Here is a 24,237-nt window from a genome sequence, read left to right as displayed (position 1 = left end):
CTAAGGAAGTCTGACCTCCAATAATCAAAGAGCAGTGAATCCATTCCCAAATAGAAAGTGGGCAGCCTTGGGTCTGGGCTGGAGGGAGTGAAGCAGCGGTAGGCTGCAGACTGGCTTTTGCTACTTCTCCTTAGTTCATTCCACAAAATGTGTTAGCCACCACCTCTGGGCCAGCTATGGTGCTGGTCAGGTCCGGGGCTGGTAAACCAAAAGGAACCCATTTTTCTCCACGAAGGGCTTTCCTTTTACTCAAATGAAAGCTTGCCACCCCTATCCTAAGCTGTCTCCCAAAGGAAAGGAGGGTTCTCATCCTTTGCCTTAGTAAGGGACTCACCAACATCTGGCGAGACCGACGTATGAGGAACTTACTGGGGAGAGGCCCATGGCACCTCTGACACTAGGCTGAGTGGCTGAGGGACAGCGTTCTCTCTAGCTTCCAAGGCTGAGATATGGCCTGTGTCTCTTAATTTCCACTGTGGTCCTGGATGGAGTCACTCAGTGTTCATGAATTCACCCAGCTCTTGCTGCCCTGTTCACTTCTCCCTGCACCAGGGAGGGGTGTTGTTAGCCAATTAGGAGGTGCATGGAAACGACCTGCTGAAGTGGAAAGACTGAGGTAGTGCCCTGTGCTGGGGGTGAGATGAACTCCCTTCAATTCACAAAACTGGGTCCTTTTTGTCAGATAAAGGACAGACTGAAAGCTGGAAGTAAGATTCCCTATCAAATGCATCTTGTTGGCTTGCTTATTTTTTATTGGCCATCTCCCCACTGGGGTGAGAGCTCTCTAGGAACCGGCCCGGTCATTCTTCACCACTGCCTGCAACACAGTAGAGATTCCATAAACATTTACTGAGTGATGAGTCTGGTGAACACACTGGGCTCGAGAGGTCTGCAGGACCCTCGGGATTTTTCAGGCTTAAATCACACTTCGTCTTAACTTCATCGTAATTCACGTTGTTCTATTAAAGGCAGTGTGCCACAAACAAAGGGTGGGGGAAAGCGGGGGTTATGATTTGGTATTTCGATGATTATGTGGTGACAGTTTTGGGGAAGATTGAGGAGTTCCAACAGACCACCTTGTATCTTTTGCAGCAGTTGGGTTTTAATCACATCTCACCGGCTTTCTATTGGAAAAAACTAGTTTGCTGGCACAGTCGAGTCTACGCATCTTGCCGACTGGCCTGCCGTGATCAGGAGCTAGGTAACGAGCGAAGGAGGTGCCAATACGTCCTCCCCAGCCCTGCCTCCACTGCCACTCCAATGTCTTCTCCTGATTTTAAGCCATCTTTGTCTCTGGGCATTACTGTCATTGTAAGGCAGAAAAAGAAATGCCCTCACTGAAGACGATTTTTCTTTTTTCTTAATGCATTTAGAGCTGTTGCAGAAAGTCCGGTATTTGTGACGTACTCAAAAAGGAAAAGCTCATTATGGAAAGTAGTTACTGAAATTCTTAACACTGCCTTTTAAATTGTTTATGGGGAAAGACCAGCTCCACTGCTGGGCCTCGGAAAGCAGCGAGAAAGGAGTAGGTGTCTCAGGTCCCTGGCTGGTCTTGTAGAAGCCTTCTGTGGTGGGGTAACTGTTCTCAACTGATGGTTTCTCACGGAAAATGTCTAAACTCAGTCCTGGCAGAGGAAGAGTTTTCCTCACAGCTACTAACAGGATGAACACACTAATGGCCTGCCGGAAGAAAGAGGGTCTTCCACTTCCTCTGGGGGAGATCAAGACTCCTGGTGGAGAGAATCAAGGGGCGGAGGCGGCACCCCAAACCTCTCTGTCTGTAATCATTCACTCAAAAATCATATTGGTATTTAATTCTATTTTCTTTTAAATGTTTTCTGAAAAGAAGCAACAGGCTCTGTGAGCTACTCACTGTTAATACAAACGCTTGTAAAAATCACTTGTAACCATGTTTGTTACAGGCAATTATAGTTTGTTCACTTTGCCTCTAGAATCTTTGCATAGTAAATTAAATTTGCTGATATAAGCTATATGATGAATAAGCCCTGTGATCATTAACCCACCCCTACATACATGGTTTGGGTTTTGTTAGTCAAAAATCATTACAGTTGACTCTCTGGATCTAGTTTTCTCCTTGTTCAATGTAAAGGGTGCTTCCAGCAGATCCATATCCAAACAAATTCAAAGACTGGTTCTATCACAGGGTATAAGCTTTCTACAGACTTAATTCACTGGAAAACAAAAAGTACAGGCAAAGGCCAAGTCATATGGGTAGGAAAGGAAATAAATCCTAAAAAGCCAGGTTTTACAGTACGCCTAGTGTGGTAGTGGCGATAGGGATAAAGGCAGCTGATACTCACTGAGTACTCAGTACTGATTGAGTGTTTTACATGTATTTAGTCAACAAAACAACCTTGCAAGGTAGGTAGTATTATCCCTATTGACAGAAAAGGTAACTGAAGTTAGAAAGGTTTCACTTGCTAACTTCACAGCTTGTGTGAAAGGTACAGCTGGGGTGGGGACTTGGGCTGGTCTGGTTCCAAAGTCTATGTGCCCCTTCCATCGAATCACGCTGCCACATCCAGCTGAAGTAGGTGCACTCATGTCTCTAGGGAGAAAAGCATACTTGCCTCCACTGAGCTGTGGACCCTGTAACCTTTGCCAATGGGAAGAAGTACAGCACAGTGGTTAGGAGTATAGACTTGGGTTTAAGTCCCAGCTCCCAGCTTACTTATGACCTTGGACAAGTCCTGCAACTTCTCTGAGCTTTAGTTTTCTCCTTTATAAAACAAAAATCACACCCAATTCAAACAGTTGTTTTAAGGTTAATTAGATAATTTTTTAAAAAGCATTTGGCCGATTGCCTAGCAAACTGTGAATATTCAGTAAGTGGTAACAATTATTATATTCATAACTCCACATGCTACTTAAAACCAGAGGTCAATGGAAGAAACTGTGATCTCAAAGATATTTAACATATGAAGTAATGAAAGATAAAACATCCTACAAAACGAAGATTAGTGTTTTCTATGCCATAAGGACATATATTTGTAAGTTCAGAAATTTATATTAATATGAGCAGAATTTAAATTATATATTTGTAATTTTAATGAGTTCTTTCCTATTTTATTATGAACATTTCTAAACCACAAAAAAGTTGAAAGAAATGTACACTGAAAATCCATGTAACCACCACCTAGATCCTACTATTAACATTTACTATATTTGCTTTATCACGTATCTACCCATCAGTCCAGCTTTTTTTTAAAAAATGTATTTCAGAGTAAGGGGCAGGTGTCAGTACATTCACCCCTGAACACTTCAGTGTGCATAACAGTAACTGGTGCTCAACATTTGTTTAAGAATCTTTTTTTATATTTTCGTAAAATTTACATACAATGATACGTACACATCTTACAAGTACCATTTGATAGTTCTGGCAAATGCATATACCTGTGACATCAGCTCCTGACAATATACAGACTATTACCTTTACTCCAAAAAGTTCTCTCATCTGCATTACATTTTAAGTGGGGAAGCTGTGGTACAGGGGAAAAAAAAATGGGCTCAAGAATTAAGGGATCTAGGTTCATATCTCATCTACATTACTCATTAGTAACACACACAGGTATGTACACATACACATACACAACATATACGCACACAGCTTCAGTTTTCTCGACCACAGAAAAGAGATAATGCCCATCTCACAAGGTTTCTGTAAAGATTAAATATAAAAATTCTTGAATATAATAACTATTCAGTAAATGTAACCACAGGTTACTTTCTCTCTACCCTCCCTTCCACACTCCCCCCATTTCTGAGGATGTTGTCTTCAAAGAGAAAACAGTAAGGACAAAAAAACCCCACAACAGTTAAATGAGAGATGAAGGAAAAGGCATCTCTCTGCATAGGCAGTCCTCTCCCGATTTATCCACTCTGACTTCAGCTAATTAAACATCTGTCTCAATGGCTCCTCAGCAAATTAGTCATCCCCACTTTGTGACACTGATTGTTGGTTGCAGCCTTTTCCTCACTTGCCACCATTCCCAAACTTCTAGGCGTTTACTCACCAGGCACATGGCAAGGAATGATGCAGGGTCCCCATTAACCCCCTACAGTTGCCCTTGGTGCCAGTGCTGTTCATAATGCTGCCAGACGTGTCCTTAGATGTGCCTCCCCAAAATAAACCTGTTAAGGGGTGACAGCTTTTTTGTCTACATTTCTGATTTCCAGTATGATGCATTTTCTAAGTGCTATATATATGTACCAGACTAATATACTTAACCAAAAATCTGTTTTTTAAAGTAGTTTTGATAACAAAGCAAGCAGGTAACAACATAACGTCTCAAATGAGGTGAAGTGCAGTCTCATGACTTACCAGCTAGTTTTCTCTAAACGCAGAAAAAAAAAAGCTTTGCTGGGGAACAAATGGCCAGGAGGCAACAAGCAAAATGACCTGGTCTGGACGCGTGCTTTTCTCTACATCCCGTGTGTGTGTTCGCGCGCGCACACACCTGCTTGAGCTGCAAAGGGGGAGGTGGGGTGGGGAGAACTGTATCTAAACTACGGGGCACTTCTCAAAAATAGTTTTCTGAAATAGACTTCCTCTCAATCCTTCTTCCCATTAAAACAACTGAGTGACTTAAGAACTATCTTTTAGAAGGGTTAAGTGGCTAATAAAAACATTTAAAATGCTTAATTATGCTGGAAACCTAGAAATGGGAACTGAGACTACATATTAACTGCTAACCATCAGCTTGGCAAAAGTTAAAGATTGATAACATTCAGTGTTGGAAGTAGGGGAGGGAAGAGATGCTCTCACATACTCTTGGAGTGTCAAAGGATGGGTATAAACTTTGAGAGGCAATTTGTTTTTCTCAACATTTTAAATAAGCAGACCTTTGACAAACAATCCCATATTTAAAACCTAGCACAAATGTGCAATGAATACTGCCACAAGATTGTTCACTGCATGTTTTTTTAATACTGAAAATTTGGAAATAACCTAGAAGTCCACCAATAGAGAGCAAAGTTAAATAAATTTAACCAAAGAGATAAAAATGCAGTGGTCACTCTAATATAGAAGAATGCTTATGACACAGTATTGAGTAAGAAAAAAAAAAGCAAAATCATGCATATTGTATGGTGTCATTTTCAAATGACATGGATACATTTTTCATGAGTTCATTTAACAAACGCTTTTTGGGTGTCCTCTATTTGACAGGCATTCTGCTAGATGTTGGGTATGTAGTGATTTAAAAAAACCCAAAAAACATAAAACAGGGTCCTGCCCACATGAAACTTATAGCCTATATGTACACCTGAATGTGAAGTGAATTAAAAAAAAACAGGGCCTCCCTGGTGGCGCAGTGGTTGAGAGTCCGCCTGCCGATGCAGGGGATACGGGTTCGTGTCCCGGTCTGGGAGGATCCCATATGCCGCGGAGCGGCTGGGCCCGTGAGCCATGGCCGCTGAGCCTGCGCGTCCGGAGCCTGTGCTCCGCAACGGGAGAGGCCACAACAGTGAGAGGCCCGCGTACCGCAAAAAAAAAAAAAAAAAAAAAAAAAAAACAAAGGGCTCGCACTGAAGAAGGAACCTTCATTTTTTATTTCACATATCTCCAAAATTTTTGTTTTCAATCACTATTTAATTTTATTCAAAAAAAAAGAAAGAAAGAAAAAACACAACTCTTTAAGAGCCTATCTTTTGCCACCACCTTGTTGTTGTTTTTCACCACATTGTTTTAATATTAACCCCAGGAGACCTGGTGGCAGCTCCAAGCTTTTTCAATTCTCCCCCAAACTGTGCATTCAGCTTGAATAAAAGAAATCCAACTTGACCCTGGTGTCCACCCCTCTGCTTCCTGAGCTGAGCACCACCCACTGCCTCCACGCTCATCACCCGTTGGATAGAGTCAAGAGCCTCCTCACTGGTGTCTCTGCCTCCTGTTTTGCGTCCTCTAATCCATTTTTATAACATAGCACGTTTTCTAAAAGAAATTCTCACTATATTGCTCTCCTTGCAGTGGTTCCCCTCTGCCATCAGAGCAAAGTTCAAATTCAGCATAGTTAACAAACACGATCTGGTCCCAAAGGACCACTCGAGCCTCATCATTCCCCACCCTCCCATCTCCTCCTACTCTACTGCTTTATTAGACTGAGCCACTTGTGGTTTCCAGAAGGCACTAAGCTCTCACTTCGCTCCTTCCGCCTAAATGCTCTTTCTCATCCCTCTTCACCTGGCCAGTTTTTACTCACCTTTGGGTCTCAGCTGGAGCATTTGCTTAGGATAGTCCTCCCTAACTCCCTAAAACTGGACTAGGGCTTTCCTCCTACAATGTGCACCCAGGCCCTATATTTGTTTCCACTCAGCACTTGCATGGTATTGTGAATGGCTGTTTGTTTGTCTCCCCAGCTAAACAGTAAGCGACTCAAGGGTAAGGACCATTTCTTGGCTTCTACAAAATCCCTAGTGCCTACGTAGTGCCTGCTGCATATAACTGCCCCCAGTAAATCCGTGTAGTTCTATTTTTGAGTACACTATCAGGCCTGGCCTGGTCAGTTCTGTCACTGCCTAGCTTCTGCAGCTTATCCTCTGCCCCAGCCCTGCTCTAGTAATTCGGAACATCTATGTTTTGTGGCTATACCTCAAAACACCTCTGCCTGGAATGTTTTTCTCGCTTACCCGTCTGGCAAAGTTCTAATTAATCTTCAAAAAAGCTGTCAAAGAAATTATTTACTCCAGAGCATCTTTTCTCAGCCCGCTGCCTCACCCAGTGGTTTTAAGTAGTCTCTTATCTGTGTTGCTTTAGTAGCTCATGTACCATATTTTAGTGCCTCTGAGTCTGTTTTCTCATCACGTTTTCCACCTGATTTCTAGTGTGGTGGCTGGCACGGAGCAGGCAGCATTGGATGATGACTGCTGAACTAATAAACAGGGTATCTCAGAACCCAGAGCTTTCGAGCACGCACAGCTTTCTGTATGGCGCCCTTGATTCATCTTCTCAGCCTCTCCCACGTTACAGCTCAGGAAAGTAATAAGGCTCAGAGAGGTAAGTACACGACTACACATTCAGTTTTCTTATTCTAAAATACATTTTTAAATATTTCTAAAAGCAGGATACAGTTTACAATCAATATAGACATTTAATATTCTTTCTTCCTTTCCTTTTTCCTGAAGAGCTATTATTAAATTAGTGGTGTTCTAGAATTAGTCCCTAGTGGACCCCAGGAAAGGTCCTGTGACTCCGAAATGTGTGTGCCCCCTGTACCAGCACAAAGCCTCTTGGGAGTCTATGTCTTTTCTCTTCCTTTCATTCTTTTTCTTTAATCTAATCCACGCTGGTGACTGCTCCAGATGGAGTGAATGAATAGATTTTGTGATGGAAGAGGAACTTCTGAAAGATTAGCAACTAGCAGGAAGAGTAAATGCCGGTCAAATGTAGTTCTGGCGAATGACACATTTCAAGGTTTTCTGATGTGGCAGTTGCAGGAGCTCATAATACCCTTTTAAAATAACTGGGTCTCTGAAGTGATTCCAAAAGATTTTTGCTTGAAATAAATTCTCTCAACTCCCAAGCTTTCTGGATAAAACAGTTGAGTGCAATGCCATCTTTAACATGCTCTGCTTTATACTCAAGAAGATCCATCATGAGCCTCAGATCACTCCAGCCAGGGGGAGGCTCAGGTGAGATGAAACAACAAGATAAAGAGGCAGAGTGAGGAGGCAGGAGGAATATGTAACTGTGAGATTCCGGCCTGGGTCACTCCTGACTTGTAAACATCTTAGCAGTCCTCATTTACTGTATCATTGTCCTACTGGGTCACTGGATACCAAGTATCAGGTCTTTGTTTCTTATCCAACCCCCACGTGTGAGTGGCATCTGCATGACTATTTATTTTTTCATGAGGAGGAGCAGTTTTCTGCAGAAATTCCTGCCTTTTTGACAAAGAACATTTAAACAGTCCTATTTACCTTTCCTCCCTCATTTTTTAAAAGAGGATACAGAATAAGGAAAGCAAATGTCTGGGTCTCTGGCTGGCAAACTACTTTCACAGAAGAAAGGTTACTGGATTTTCTGCCTTTACAATTACACAAGAAGCAGGCAGGACTCTGTTCAGTTTTACAGCCAGAAGATTCTTATGCTAACTTCAGCCTTTGGAGAGTATTTCAGGTTAGAAGAGTGTTAAAAATGCTACTCCATCTAAAACATAGGGGCTTCTCTTTTCCATAGGGCAGCTCAGGACAGGTGTATGTTGCTTTAAGAAAGCTAGACATAAAACATTAAAACTGACACCAATACAGACAAACTGTGCAATTACAAAAAGAATTCCTGGCTTTATACCCAGATTCACCACAGGGTTCCTTTAAATGCTGCACTCCCCTGATTCATTTAGATCTTAGAATCAATGAACATTTCTGTTTACAGAATTTTAAATTTGTTCTCCCATTAGGGTTCTAATAAGCAACACGGTACAATAAAAAGAGTATGGCTTTGAGGTCAAAAAAGCCTGGGCTCCAATTTAAGATTATGTCATTTACTTACTGGGGAAATTTGGGTAACTTTAACTTCTCCTAGAACTGAGGAAAGGGAGGCTGAGAGAGGAAAGAAAGTATATGATCACATGTATAGTTATCATAGTTCCTTAATTCTAAGATGCACGTTTGCCCCTACTTTTTAACATTTCTAAAGTCTCATCTATAAAATAGGCACAATAAAATCTCCTTTCTAGGGGTGTTATGCAGATTAAATGAGATGCTATCTGTAAGTACACAAAGGCACTCAATAAATCAGCTCTTACCCCCATTGGAATAGATCTTGGGGAAAGACCAATTTCTCCCTGACACATAAATCCCCTTAAAACATTGTTAATAAATAATAATTTGTATATAACTGTCTAGGTCTATTTGGCATGAAAGTAAGGCCTCTCGTGTGAGGTTGCAGGGAGTGAGTCAGAGACCCCGGTGCTGCTGGTTCATTCTAGCAGGTCTCTTTTGGGTACAGGCTCCGAATCCCCACCCTGGCTTCCTGGGCTCGGGGCCTGGTCTGTATTCCTGTCGTACTGCAGCCATCAACTCTGTCCTTCTTTTCTTTGTGTTCATATTCTCTGTATGTCCTACTCCGTCTTTGGGCCTCGGTGTATTTCACAGAGGTTAGAAGTTTAGATTTTCTTCTGAATGCAACTGGAAGTCATTGAAGGGTTTGGACCAGATATAATTTGATTTATATTTTTAAAACCTCTTTGTCTGCTGCTTTGTAGGTAAGAGACTGGAGGGGCCAAGAGGAGAGGCAGGAAAAGCAGCCAGGGTGTATTTCAACAGTCCAGGTGAGGTCTTGGTGATCTGGATTCATCCAATGGAGATGGAAAAGACTGAATTCAGGACATATTCTGGAGGTAAAAATGAGAGGACTTGCTAATGGATAAGATGTGTGGAGCTAGCACAGGGAAGAATTCAAGGGTCATTTTCACTACATTTTTTGGGGGGGTGATGGGGGGAGAAAGTTAAGTAAATTAACTTCAAAGTAAAATCTGAATTTTGTTTTTTTTTTGCGGTACGCGGGCCTCTCACTGCTGTGGCCCCTCCCGTTGCGGAGCACAGGCTCCGGACGCGCAGGCTCAGCGGCCATGGCTCACGGGCCCAGCCGCTCCGCGGCATGTGGGATCTTCCCGGACCGGGGCGCGAACCCGCGTCCCCTGCATCGGCAGGCGGGCTCTCAACCACTGCGCCACCAGGGAAGCCCTGAAATGTTCTTTTTATATTACAATAGTAAGCCTTTAACAGCCAAGGCTTTGAAAGACACTGCCCCTCTCCAACTCTTCACAGCTTAAATGTGAAGGTCACAATTTCAATGTCAATTTCTCTGGGAGGTGTTCCCTGACCATCCATAGAAAGCAGTGAGCTGCCCTGCATCTCATCTTCTCTCTCTCAGCCCCTCATGTTTACTCTCACTTTAGAATGTAAGCTCCTCTTCAGCAAGGGTCCTGTAGATCTGCTTCACCAGTCTCCCTGCACCCAGCATAGGTCTGACCCATGAGAGCATGAGTGAGTGTACACACAGCTACAAATACATTATAGATCAATATTTACACCTTACATGAATTTTTAAGATAAAACTTGAGCATCCAATGCTGTCATCATTAGCCATCCCTCAGATCAGAACCTCACACACCCTGTGGTAGATGTTCACTCCCCTCTCTGCTCCTAGCAGTACTTTAGGGGATAGTGTTTGAGAAGTCCTAGACTAGACTATCTCCTTGGTGACATTCTAGGGATCTAGTGAAAACACAGTATATTAGCTATCAATAATGTGGTCTGGGCTTCCCTGGTGGCGCAGTGGTTGAGAGTCCGCCTGCCGATGCAGGGGACGCGGGTTCGCGCCCCGGTCCGGGAGGATCCCGCGTGCCGCGGAGCGGCTGGGCCCGTGAGCCGTGGCCGCTGAGCCTGCGCATCCGGAGCCTGTGCTCCACAACAGGAGAGGCCACAACAGTGAGAGGCCTGCGTACCGCCAAAAAAAAAAAATAAAAAAAATAATAATAAAATAGATCTTAGCAGAGAACTGACTGGGACACACTATGAAAAGATTACTGTAAGTTCAGTACATGAATATTAATAGAAAAAACCTGCAGTGTTCATAAATAGTTATGACTTGATGAAATAATTACAAATAATGCAAGTCAAAATTTTAGATCAGTTGCAAGTATCTGTAATGATATTCTATCCATAAAAAGCAAAAATATTTTAAAACCCTAGAGGTTTCCATTGACAAAGCTATTTACCTAAACAAAGAAGAATTCTTTTGCTCAAATATCTATCACCTCTGATTTTCTACAAATGAAAATTGGTGAGGGAATGCCAGGGGGAAGGGCAACAGAGTATTTAAACACTAGGCCAGTCATTAAGCCCACAGCTTGATTTAATAATGAAATAGTTTAAGTTCTCAATTTACTATTATTAAACAGAGAGTTGTATGGTCATTCGGGAAGAAAAGATGAGAGATGTTAAAGGTTTGTGAGTAAGCAGCTAGAGTTCACTGTCAGCCGATGAAAGGAGTTCTGAAATCCTGGTCTAATACGACTAACCTCTAAGGCACAAGCAGTGTGAGAACTCTTGACCCCGCATGGCACATGCTGTCTAATCTCAAGTGCTATTTCTCCCTTCTCACTTAAATTAAATAATAGTAGCAAAGAGACAAGTGCTGTTCTGCGCTCAATCAGGTGAAAGCTGTTTGAAGAGAGGGCTGAGCCAGACACCGGGCATGGCAGGTACCTTCTTGCAAAGACTGAGCGGGTCACTGTGGTAGAGGCTTAGGAAGTGCAGAATGAGTGTCTCTAACCTGGCATCTCCTGACACCAAGTCCATGACTAAGTTCATGTGTCATAATGGGTAAGTAATAAGTATTTCACAGCCAACTGTGAGCACTAACAGACTTTTTTTTTTTTTTGAGTAAATTTACTTGTGTTTCTTTCTATGACAGGAGGATTTTCCCCTTCATTAATCACCCTCCAAAACAAGTCCCCTCCACAATACAAAGGTCCAAAACACAAAATATACCCTGCCTTTACCAAGTTAACCTTAAATAAACATCTTTTCCAAACTGGAGATAATCCTTCTATTTCTTGAGACCAGACTTAACAAAGCAATAGAAAGAGCTTCTTATTTTAAAAAGCTTTTTGGATCAAGAAAACGGACAGTAATTTATGTAAATGCATCAATCTCAATTGACTTCTCTAGTATGAAAAGGAATAAATAATGCAGATGACTGTTTTTCAGACAACGAGTCCTAACTCTTTGCCAATGATATGGCAAAGACTCTGATGGAAATGGCAGGGATGTGTACACAAAGGTGAACATAAATAAATGTGTGTATGATAAACGTGGTTGCTGGAGATGGACACAGATAAATAGGTATGCAATTGGACAGGGATGGCTGGAGACGGAGGGAAAAACACTGGTTCAGCTGTATCCCAGTGAGTTCACAGAGCTTTCATGATCTAAAAAATGTGCGACAGCAGAATTTCTATTAAGAAGGTTAAAAAAGTCCTACCTCCTCTTGGGCAATTCAGAATAAAGCTATCTCAGAATATAATAAATATGTCATAAAATACACTATTATATAAAAAATTTAGGGACAAAAACAAGATGAAAAAACCAGGATCCTAAAGGTAGAAGAATGCTTATTTAATACCTTTAAATATCTGAAACTGTTTAAATGCTATTAGATTGTCACCTAGAACCCTAAATTTCTACTTTCCCCTGGGAAAGTAGAGGCTATGCCTCTTCAATCATCCCTTAAATGCAAAGAGGTTTGACCCCCATGCAATGGATAGAAGTCACCCAAAAAATGAACAAAAGAGGTGTTTGGAAAAACCAGAACACCATTCATCCCAGCTAACGACTTGTTCATTATGAGTGATGATGGATAAAGACTTCTCATGCTGAGATGAAATCAAGATTTATATGCATTGTTTCCTCTCCCAACTTGTGGGAAGATCATCATCATTTAATTCTATCTCTGCGGCCAGTGATGGGCATCCAGAGAGCTGGTTATCAAACGGCGCAGTCAGCTGGCAAAAGCCGAAACGTGCAGTTGGCACATCTGGACGGAGCCGCCACAGCCGAGGGTGAACAATGACTCCTGGCAAGCATCCAAATTGCTTGCAGACGCTAGCAGGTCTCATCTACAACCGCCCCTACCAGCATCTCTCTCTCTCTCTCTTTTTTATGAGAATCAGATTTTCATTGCTCCATTCAATTGCTCTCCTCTGCCATTTTTTACAGCTCTTATCGTTCCCCTGGAATATGGCCTTGAGACAGCTCATCCGTGTCCTTCACTGTGTTATCTCTTCTAACTTTTATTAAAACTTCAGCTTTCATCTGAAGATAGCTAATTAAATCTGGAACAGATTATATTCCTCCCCTTAAAAGGAACACAGAACTATTTTCCTCAACCTGAGCCATGCTTTTTTTCCCTTTCCAAAACATAAAACCAAAGGTGTTTAAGAAGTCTCATTTGCTTACAAAGCTAAGATATCTGACATGTCATAGATAGGTTGATTTATACTAAAGTTGTCTATGGTGTGATAAATCTTTGAGCTATTTCTCAAAATAATTATTTCTCAATATTGGGAATATTTTCTTTTCTCGTATCCTTTAAATATTACAGCTAATACCACAAGCTTATTTTCTGTATAAATTGAGTAATGAGGAATTAGTGATTAACAGCTACTTGTGTCAAGTGATTTATCTTAAAAAAAAATTTTTTTTTACGGTTGCCCTCATTTTGGTAAAAATGAAAAAATGTTTTCTTTTATTCTATACCCCAAACACTAGCAACCAGAAGTTTCCCCCATGGAAAACTACATGAAAACATGAAATTAAAAGCAGTGCTTCAAATTTAGGGTTAGATCAGTTTTCCAGACAGCTTTACGCCAACTAATAGTTAGCTCAAGTAGTTTTGTCTTAATCTATTGCAAATTAATGATGAAGCTTCCATAAGCGACATGGACACATTCTTCTCACATATGTCACTGACCCAATCCCTTCCTTGGGCCCAGGGGCAGCTTAAAGTCACTTTTCTGCTGTACACTTGCTACTGAACCCAGCAATGACATCTGAACCAATCTAGCCAGCCATCAAACACCCACCCATACCCACACCCACACCAACACCCACACCCAGCACTTTTAACAAAGGGTTAAGCTTCTGTTGCCAGAGTATGATTTAACTGTCCCACCTGAAATTTTCTGGGATCCTTTTCTTCGCTTCACTGCCTTTAGCAAGATTTCTTTCATGGTGACCTTTGTGTTGTCCACCTGAATAAGGGAGAATCCATGAGCAGCATTTCTGTAGGAAAAGACAAACATTAAATCAAGACCAATATTCAACCAAAGAGATGTTAATACAGTCCTCACTGAGTTTCAGTTTGAGTAAGTGTACAATGAAGTGTCAATTATTTTTAAAAGGGTTAAATAAACAAACTTCTAGCTCGAAAAAGAGAGAGAGACAGAGAGAGAGCGACGCACGCGTGAGAAAAGCATTCTAATATGAACGGTTCCAAGTGAAAGACAGGGCAGAATTAGGGAAGATGTTTCTATTTATCTTAAATTGAATCCAATTGGTCTGTGTGGGTCACTAGTACCATGGCTTCCTAGTGTTGGTTCCCAAGCCAAATCCTGCAGCAAGGACTAACAAACGATAAACTTGGCTGTGTCAGTAGATGTCACTGCAGGCAGATACTACCATTATATTAAAGCTCATGGAGCCCTGGAGGGGAAATGGGGGGTGGGGGGGTGGATATGATAGCCCAAAGCAATTTAGAATAAGGAAAACAAAGACTCTCCCTAACTAGCAAGCAAATAAATAAATAAACAAGCATTAAAAAAATACACAGTCTGTGTACACTTCAGTAGTAATGTTTTAATCTACTTACTCTTAGAAGGTCAAGCAAAATATTAGCTGAAGCGTAAATAATTACGACAAAATAATAACACTACTTATAAGCTTCTAGCCAATCACACTTGGGGTGGGGTGGGGTCATCTAGATAAGAAAAAACTGGTAAGGAACAAGTAGGCTTAAAAAAGAAGCCCAGGGCTTCCCTGGTGGCGCAGTGGTTGAGAGTCCGCCTGCCAATGCAGGGGACACGGGTTCGTGCCCCGGTCTGGGAGGATCCCACATGCCGCGGAGCGGCTGGGCCCGTGAGCCATGGCCGCTGAGCCTGCGCGTCCGGAGCCTGTGCTCCGCAATGGGAGAGGCCACAACAGTGAGAGGCCCGCGTACCGCAAAAAAAAAAAAAAAAAAAAAAAAAAAAAAAAAAAGAAGCCCATCCCTGGGTGAGGGATAACTTCACTAAGACCGTTAACTGCAATAGCAGGTATCACAGATACTACTCACTATGCTTGGGCACTGAAACAAAACAGGCCAATTCCAAGCAGCTCATGTAACAAATGGGACCCAAGTTTCCAACTATGGAACATGGGAATTGCCACAAGGAGTTTGGTTGCCTTCCCATTTCCCCATAAGAATCTCAAAGCGGAACACAGCCAAAAAACATGGCAGAACTTCATACTGACAAGAAAACTGAAAGAAAAGCCAAGCCCCAAGCTAAGCCATGGAAAAGCTTCCCAATGGTAGGACAGGCTGGGAAGGGGTCTTAAACCTAGTTTGGACCCAACCAGGTGGCTGGCTTTCCAAGGGGGCTGGGGGCTGATCTCAAAACCAAGGACCCAATTTGCTTCCCTAATACAAAGACATCTCCACACCCCCTCCTCTCCATACGGCTTGCTGTTTAATCCTTGACATTCCATTTGTTAAAAGGCAAAAGCCAATGCTGCTCTAGCCAGCACGATCATCCATTTTAACTTGGTCAAGTTTTGCTCTCGAACAGCAGGCCTGAGAACTGTCAAGCTAATTTTACTGAACACTCTGTTACTGAATCATGCCTGAGCCCCGGCCGTTCTTTACCTCAGAAGCTGGACCCCATCCCAGAACAATCTTTAAAAGTTTATTTTACTGATCAAAGCAAAATAAGAAATAGCTTTTTTAAAAACTATATTTAGGGAGCGAGGTAGTAAGTGATGCTCTGGCAAGAGTTCTGAAACATAAAGTGCCTTGTGCATTTATAAACTTGCGGGTATTTGCTCTGGCACCAGGCCAGCGTGTGTTTGGAACAAATGCCAATCATTCGCTTTCAGACTTGCCTTCCTCTGCTTTCTCCTCGGAAGTCAGTACGCGCTCCATCTGTGACAATATGCTGGGCGATGGATGAGGAGGACCTAAAAGGAACACCAGTTCTTGGGTACTCGCAAGCTAGTATTGGGCTAGATCTCCCAAACTCCCATCTGTCCGGGTTCCACCTGAACTATTTTAGATTTGAGTCTGCTTGTAAATTGCTTACATTCTCCCCTAATCTGCTGCTGGCTGATAGCGTTATTTCCAACCAATACATTTATCTTTTCAGCGAAGGCGGACTAAAAGCTCAAAAGGAAGCCTTGTGTTTGGACTAACTTCCATAAATTAAAAGTGTCCTTTGAAAAGATTTTTGAACAGAGGAAAATCCCTAGTCTGTATTTTTCTGTCATTTTACCAAAACATACCTGGGTGACAAGGTTAAAGCATGTGGAGGAAATCCCTGGCACTTATCATCCACAGGCATTACTGATAAACTGTGTGGTGGAGGAATAAAGGATTACCTTCTGTATTTTTTCATTACACTTTTCTTTTGTTACAGAATACATAAATCCATTGTGGCACACTGTAATATGTATCACCATGCTACACCTGCGGACGCTTCCGAGCGGCTGCCATGTCTGTGCAGTCAGGAATGATAAGTGAACCACCCGTGAATGTTAACGATAGTGATCATTCTGAGGTAACTTGGCTCTCCATCTTCCTTTACAGCCTCTGTGCTGAAGCCAGGGTAGCAAGGTTCATGAGAGGAAAATGAAAACAACAGTGGAGGGAAGGGGCATGCTCGGCACTGGGAATGTGCCTTCGCGGGCGTGCGGGATCTCACTCTGGGGGCTCGGTTTCGGTGAAAACGTGCACATTTAAAGGAGAAAGAGGTTGTGACCCACGTCCTGCGCCCTCAGCCAGACCTAATGAAAGTTTCCTCAGGTCAGCCTCGCGCTCCACTCACTCCTCTCCCTCCAGACGAACGACAACCTTGGATCTTGTCCCAAGTCTACGGCACTTAATGTTTCTAAAACACAAGAGTACAGGATCTAAGTGGTTCTCAGAATCCATGTAGGTGCAACTGTTAAGTTACGCTCCCATTTAATAAATGGATATGGAGACTTGCTACCACAATTTTCAGCTTGACTTCCAAAGAGTCTGGGTTTTATGCCTCATTTCTTCATATCCAGGACTTTTTATGGGCTTTCTAAAATGTCTACGGAAATACATCCTGTAAAGGCACTTTTATTTAATGTTGGGCACTGGGTCTGAGACTGAGGGGACGATGAGCTTGAGGGACCCGGGGCAGCAGGCGGGGAGGGTGCTAGCCCTGCTTCCCTTCTTCATGGCACTGCATTTCAGTCTCTGGGTTGTGACCTGCGCCGGGGATGACCAGCCCTTGGACAGACAGGCAGATGGATGGACAGACAGGTAGGCTGCAAACCCACTCTCAGCTAGGAAACTGCTCCTCCCCCAGCTCCCCTCGTGGACAGACAGCTTCTTTTCTGCCAGCGCAGGGCGTTCTAGGGGCACTGAGCAGAAGCAGCTACCCTTCCACAGCTCCTTGGATTGCCCGTGCTGGGTCCAGGATGAAGCGCCACCTCAGGGAGCTGACTGAATGCTGCCAGGAGTGCTTCAGTCAATTCCATGTTAGGTCCTGTCAAGTCTCGCAAACACTGAAAAACGTATGGGCATTTTAAAAAGAGATTACTCACTTGAGGAATTCAGCTCTGTTCCAGTGCAAAGCCACTCAGTTACCAGAGGGAAGTTTTTATACCAGCATTAACCTAACACAATGAGCATTTCTGCACTAAGCACTGACCTAGAGGCGGCGGTGGACAGAGAGAGAAGTAGGGGCACAGTCTTTATCTGAGAAGCTTAGATTCCATTTATAGGGGCAGAGCTGAATCAGAACCCAAGTTGGAAGGCAACATATTGGAGAGGAAGACACATGGGCTGGGAGATACCTTTTGGTTCAAAGCCTGGCTCCATGGCTAACCAAAATGTTGTCTTAACATGTGGGAACCTCAGCTGCATCCACGAAATGAGGAGGCCATGTCCCTACAGAATTGCCAGGAGGATAAAATAGACAATGAATGCCAAGCGCCTGGAACTAAGGCTGGCAAACAGTAAAAGGGGTTTACGAGGTTCCTTCTCTTGTGTTGCCCTGTCCCAAGTCATCACCCCAAGAGAAGAGGCCCCATTCAGCCCATTTCCCCAAAACCCCCAGGAGATATTGCTTATTTGGGGGAATGGATCTCAACCTTCATTGCTCATAATTGATAACACAGGGCCATGAAAATGTGCAGTTGGCTGGGCATGGTGGCAGCACTGGGACACTATCAGTAAGCAGCCCCTGGCCCAGGCGTCAAAACCCCCCTGAAGCTCAAAGCAGGGCACCCTGGGCTCCGGTTTTAAGGTTTGCCTTTTTGAGAAAGTAAACCAGAGAAGTAGGTACGTTCCACCTCGGCTTAACTCAGCTTTGGGTGGGGATGGTGGAAGTCAAAAATCATGGTGATAACGCAGAGAAATCCAGTGAGATTTATTAAGTGTCTGCTTCTGCAGAGTACAAGATGTTATTATTCAACAGTTACAACAATAATAGTAGCATCTACTACCTACTGAGCACTTAGTATGTGCCAAGTGCTGTGTTAAGCCTTTTACATCTGCATTAACTCATTCTACCCTCAAATAGGCACTAATAAATTATATCCATTTTGCAAAAACTGAGGTCGGAAATATTAGGGAATTTACCTGAGGTCACTCATCTATTAAAGATCCTATTTTGGATTCAGACATCAACAATACGGTCCCTAATCCAAGTAGCACAGTCCGGTGGGAGAGAAAGACAAAGAAGCAAACAAAGAATTGTCGTTCTGCATGATAAGCACAAAGGTGATGGCAAGCTCAGAGTGCTGCCGAAACACAGGGGCACTTAACCCAGCCGGCAGGGGTGAGGGGGATTAGGGAAGCTTCTTAGTGGCGAGGTCCCAAAACAGAGCCGTCATTTAGCTCTGTATCGTACTGAAAAAACGGTGGCAACGCCAGAAGGCAGCAGAGCACAGCAAGTTCTAGAATAGAGCCTGCTCTGGAGTCCCAGCTCTGTCTTCCTTGGGTAAATGCTACATCTTTCTAACTTCTAGTTTTCTCATCTACAAAATGAGGCTAATTCTTAGACTATAAGATTGCTGTCAGGGCTAAATACTTCTAAAATAATTAACATAATACCTGTCATAAAATAAATGTTTAATAAGCAATAGGTAATATAATAACTATCAGCTTTTCTTCATACAAAGAAGTGATATACGATGATGAGAAAATGACTTCAGTCAACATTTACTGAGCACTTACTTTGTTCATTTACTCCTCCCAGAAAAGGTAGGTGTTATCATCAGTCCCATTTTATAATGGAGGAAACTGAGGTTTGGCAAGGTTGAGACACATACCCGGAATTGCACAGCTAAGAAGTGGAAGAACCAGAACTTGAACCCAGGTCAGCCAGACTCCAAAGGCTGTGTTTTAAACCTCCCTATGGCCAAGGGAGTTTGGGGGGATTAAGGGGAAGAAGAGACTTCCAGAGAGCATATCTTCCAGATTGGAACCACTGACCAATCTATGGAAAAGGTCAACTCCCACTGTAACAAATTCAGTTTGTTTATAAATGTCCCAGCTCTTAGACTAACCATATGACCTACAAGGCTGCTTTTTAAAAGCCCTTGGAAAACGTCCTGGTTTCCTGAGCCACAGTATCAGTTTGTGAAAGTGGGAAAAGGCTGCCAAGAGTAGCACTCCCTCCTCCAGTCCTGACCAGTTCATAATCGTGATGAAGACGTACTCCTTTGGTTCCCAGCCTGCTCTGGTCCCAATTCCATGCATGTTCATTTTTGAGCATTTCAAGGTAGAAAATGAAAATATATGAGCAAGAGAAAGCCTTATAATAACTGCAGCATGCCTGCTTTAAAGGAAGTCCTTCGGGTATTTCTTTATCCATAAAGAGAGTTTACACTAGTGGGAATGCCACATTTTGTTTCCCCTTGCACTGACAAAAATTTTTTTTTTAAAGATCAAAGCGTATTGTGTGAGTATGTGATATTTGACATTGGACAAAGTACTCTTTCTCAAAAGAGACATTTTCCAAAAACATAACTCACTAGACTAATGGGCAGTGAGAAGCCAAAATGACTGCCCTCCGCCTTCTCCTTGTCTATCTTTGCCAGAGTCCTTGGGACTTGCCAAATCCGGTCATGCCTGCTTAGCTTGCTCGACTGATTGTGCCAGAAAAGAAAATAAGACACAGATGTATTTGAGCTCTTTGAGATGCCAGTAAGAGAGACAGCTAATGGCTTCATTTCGACCCTCCCCTTCCAGCTGGGCACAGGTGGGGGATAATGAGGTCCCTCTCCCTAATCAAACTCAATTATTTACTACTCTATATAACCGCAAAGACACTCACATTCAGTTCAGAATATAAAACACACCGTGGGCTACCTCCAACCACTGCCACTGGGTATTTATAACAAACTCAAGTGGCTAACAGTTTGCCTTGGCAGGAGTTTAAGTGTGTAAAGTTTTGCAAACTGTTTCTGTTCAAATATGTCCTGCTGAAATGGGGTCCCAGGCGGGGTTCCACAACTGTCAGGTCAGTGAACTGCATAACATCTGAGAATGTATTCACCACACAGTGCAGACAGGATCTGGAAATCAAAAGCTTCGTTCTATCGCACCCTTCTGAGAAGCATCACGGTTTTTTCAACAGCAAGACTGACGCTGTATTAATAAACATTACAAGTCACTAGCCTGACAGGTACATAGCAGCAGCTGACAGACTCCAACACAAGCTGAGGGGAGAACAGAGGAAAGCAAAATGAGACATAGTAACTAAACATGGCCAAAGGGGGTGGATCATGAAACAAATCACATTAATATCAGAAATGTGAGTCCCAAACTTTTAAGATATATAGCGAATAAAGCAACAATCTGGTATAATTTTTGGATACCAAAGTAAGTTGATGGCTATCTAAAATATGTGCTTTTATTGTAGGAACAAAGTTATCCTGACACAATTTCAACAGACAGACATTCCAGTGAGCAAAACATACATATTTAGCTTGTCTGACCTTTAAATTCTTAGAAGTATGTAATTAATGCTTTCCATCTTTATTACTTACTCCAATATTTCTGTCACTTTAAACAGACACAAAGAAAAATCTTTTCTTTTCTCTAGACAGTAGCTGTTGCCAAAAAGGAAATCAAGTCAGATTTACAAATACAAAATTAAACAGGCTGCGTATGTTTCACTTCCATACACGAGGACAATCTGGACAATGAAAATGTTTGCTAATACAACAGAATGAAAAGAAACAACACACAGTTGGTCCTCTATGACTCAAGCAAACAATAAATAACTAGGATAATTTATAGCCATGTTGTCAGGCCTGGTTACAAAGAGCACAGGCATCTTATTTTATTCCTTGCCCTATTTTAGCCCTGCCCCTTACCAAACTGCATGACCTTGGGTAAATAACTACCTGTCTCTGATCCTCAGCTTATATATTATAAAGATACGTTGCTTATAAGGAATAAATGAGATAATGGCTACTAGGGGCACCAAACTGAGTGTGCAAAAACGCTCATTTCTTCCCCTCACTCCCACTACCTCCTCTCAAGACCATTAAGGCAATATCACATTAAGAGTATGTGAGTTTTCAAACTAATGATATCTTTTCATAACGGTCTGGTCACTTAGGGCGTATTGGGGAGATCTCATCAAGAATGTATACTAAAACCACTGAGACCCTTTTTTGAAAGGCCCTCATACAGGAAAGAACAATGAATCTAGGGCATGCCTCCTAAAAAAGCAGCTAACCTTTCCCTTTATGCAGAGCCAAGAGAAGCCACAGCAGTCTCTGGGAGCTCTCTGGGCCACACTGACTGAGGCAGCCCAGCTTCTGGTACAAGATCCTCCAACGTCTACCCCGTGGTCCATTTCCCAAATAGCAAAATCCTAACTGGATTCTATTTGCTCTGCAGCTCTTGGTTAAAATGATTCCTTTCCCATATCCACCTGACATATTAAACATTTTAAGTAAAACACATATATAGGAGGGCAATTTAATTAACTGACTTCTGATCTAGGAAGATTCTGTCCGTTTTATTGTTTTTGACTTTTCTTCCCTTAAAGCCCTTCTTCCCCACCCCAGAGTAGGATCCCAGTGTGAAACATTAATGTCAACACACGTAACGCAATGACACCACCCCAGCTGCTTTTGTCATTGCCATTTTTTTTTTTTTTTTTTTTTTTTTTTGCAGTACACGGGCCTCTCACTGTTGTGGCCTCTGCCGTTGCGGAGCACAGGCTCTGGACGTGCAGGCTCAGCAGCCATGGCTCACAGGCCCAGCCGCTCTGTGGCATGTGGGATCTTCCTGGACCGGGGCACGAACCCGTGTCCCCTGCATCGGCAGGCGGACTCTCAACCACTGCGCCACCAGGGAAGCCCTGTCATTGCCATTTTTAAAGTCAACTCAGTTTCACAAATTCTGATTGAATTAGCCCATGCTGGGGGATGGGAAGAGATGGACAACGCAAGTTCCTCTCCTGTCCACTCCAAGATCTCATTTTCATTTTCCCTTGTCCTACTATGTTTAAAGGCCTTGGCGTGGTCATTGTTGGCAAGGAGCACTTCTTCAGATGCTGAAAACCAGCTGAGATCCAGCTCTTAACTAGCATTAGGGGCCACCCCCCCATACCTCTCTGTCCCCTACTTCTCCCCCCCGACACTCCTGACAGCCAAACAACTTCAATGCTTAGGCTCAGAGTAGCTACTAGCAGTCAGCAAGTTAGGGACTCCTGTTTACATACACATTTGCTCTGTCTATCCAAAATCAATCAAGAACAATGGATACCTTAGAAATCCGCTTGCTGATCTGGTAAAGGGGGCCGTGTCCACTAACAGCCTCCTAATTTGCACTTTGTTAGAGTAATCCATTCTCCTTCCCCTAACGACAACTCTATTTCCAGGGGTTTCCTGGGGCCCAAGGGCCTGGGAGGGCAAAACCAGCCTAGCCCCAACTCAGTAAGAACATCAAAAGGTATCCAGCTCCACACTCTTTTCCACAAAACACTTTTCCAATTAGGGATTCATTTAAGTTAACTAGCTCCTGTTTTTAAATGTAAATCATTATATAATGTAATAAGTCATTATCTCTGCATGATGGAACAAAGAGAAATTTGAAATTTTTTTATATGAAAAACAGATTTTCTAATTTTTCCTATTTTGTTTTCTGTAAGATCTTATGGAAAAACCCGAATGAACTTTTGGGCCAACCCAATATAATGGACATGTATTAATTGTGCAATAAAAAATAACCCAAAGAGGGCTTCCCTGGTGGCGCAGTGGTTGAGAGTCCGCCTGCCAATGCAGGGGACACAGGTTCGTGCCCCGGTCTGGGAAGATCCCAAATGCCACGGAGCGGCTGGGCCCGTGAGCCATGGCCGCTGAGCCTGCACGTCCGGAGCCTGTGCTCCGCAACGGGAGAGGCCACAACAGTGAGAGGCCCACATACCGCAAAAAAATAAAAAATAAAATAACCCAAAGAAAAGTTAAACCCCACATACAACTTAGTGTGAACTATTCAGGCTGATAAATCTCTGATAAAAACAACAAATAGCAACTACATAACACTTCCTACACACTAGGGTCTGAGCTAATTTTCTCATAGCAGCATTTCCTACCTGAGGTTCATGGACCCCCTAGGGTCAAAAGATGCATTCACAGGCTCTCCTGAGTTTCAGAATTTAAAAATTTTGCTTTTAGTTCAATGAAAATCATGTACATATACTTTTCACTGAAAAGCAGAATTTTATACAGATAGATAAATAGATGTATATATAGTGACTTATACAAGCAATAGATAGATAAGATACGGATATAGACCATTCCCAGTCTTCCATGTTCCTCATTCTCCATCCAGCTGGGGGAGCTCTGAGTCACTGCTTGGAGGAGAGCCACCTGACCTTCATTAGACAGATGTGAACAAGAAATAAACATATAATAAAGCCAGGTCAACCAATCTAGCCCATGTCCATTCATTTACGTATTTTCTATGGCTACTTTCGCATTATGATGGCAGAGTTGACCCACAGAGACTGTATGGCCTGCAAGCCTAAAATATTAACTACATTGTCCTTTATAGAAAAAGTTTGCCAACATGTGGGATAAGCTGGTGAGATTTGGAGGGTTGAGTATCCTAGCAGCTGGTTATTTAACATCAGTAATAGACTTAGAAAGGCCAAACAGCATCAGTGCAAGCTACATGCCAAAACAGTTTGGTGAATAAGGAGAAGTGACAGGAGAAGTGTACCCAAGGCTCTTTATGGAACAGACTTGCTGATCTCTGAAGAATTCATCTCCTGCAGTATGCAAGTCACACTGTGCACAGGACAAATGAGGCAGAGAGCCCATCTATGAACAGAACCAACTGACAACAGCAGAAAGTAAGGTGACCCATCATCCTGGTTCACCCGGGACTGAGTGGGGTGCTCTCGGACTTAGGACTTTCTATTTTAAAACAGTCAGTTCCCTGGTGGGGAAGGGATTCCG

The 24,237-nt window shown here is 42.8% G+C and overlaps 1 protein-coding gene across 1 annotated transcript in view; it reads right to left on the bottom strand.

The window, feature by feature from the left end:
• The window catches only part of MAPKAP1 (MAPK associated protein 1), a 229,780-nt gene that overhangs the window by 80,426 nt on the left and 125,117 nt on the right, over nt 1–24,237 (bottom strand). Inside the window, exon 7 of the mRNA XM_079705813.1 lies at nt 13,700–13,809. Coding sequence (XP_079561939.1) covers nt 13,700–13,809 — 110 coding nt within the window. The remainder of the gene's footprint in view (nt 1–13,699; nt 13,810–24,237) is intronic.

The sequence above is a fragment of the Hyperoodon ampullatus genome (assembly GCF_949752795.1).
Source record: "Hyperoodon ampullatus genome assembly, chromosome: 6".
Lineage (NCBI taxonomy): Eukaryota > Metazoa > Chordata > Mammalia > Artiodactyla > Ziphiidae > Hyperoodon > Hyperoodon ampullatus.
The sequence above is the reverse complement of the archived record's forward strand: the minus strand, read 5'-3'. Positions and strand labels throughout refer to the sequence as shown.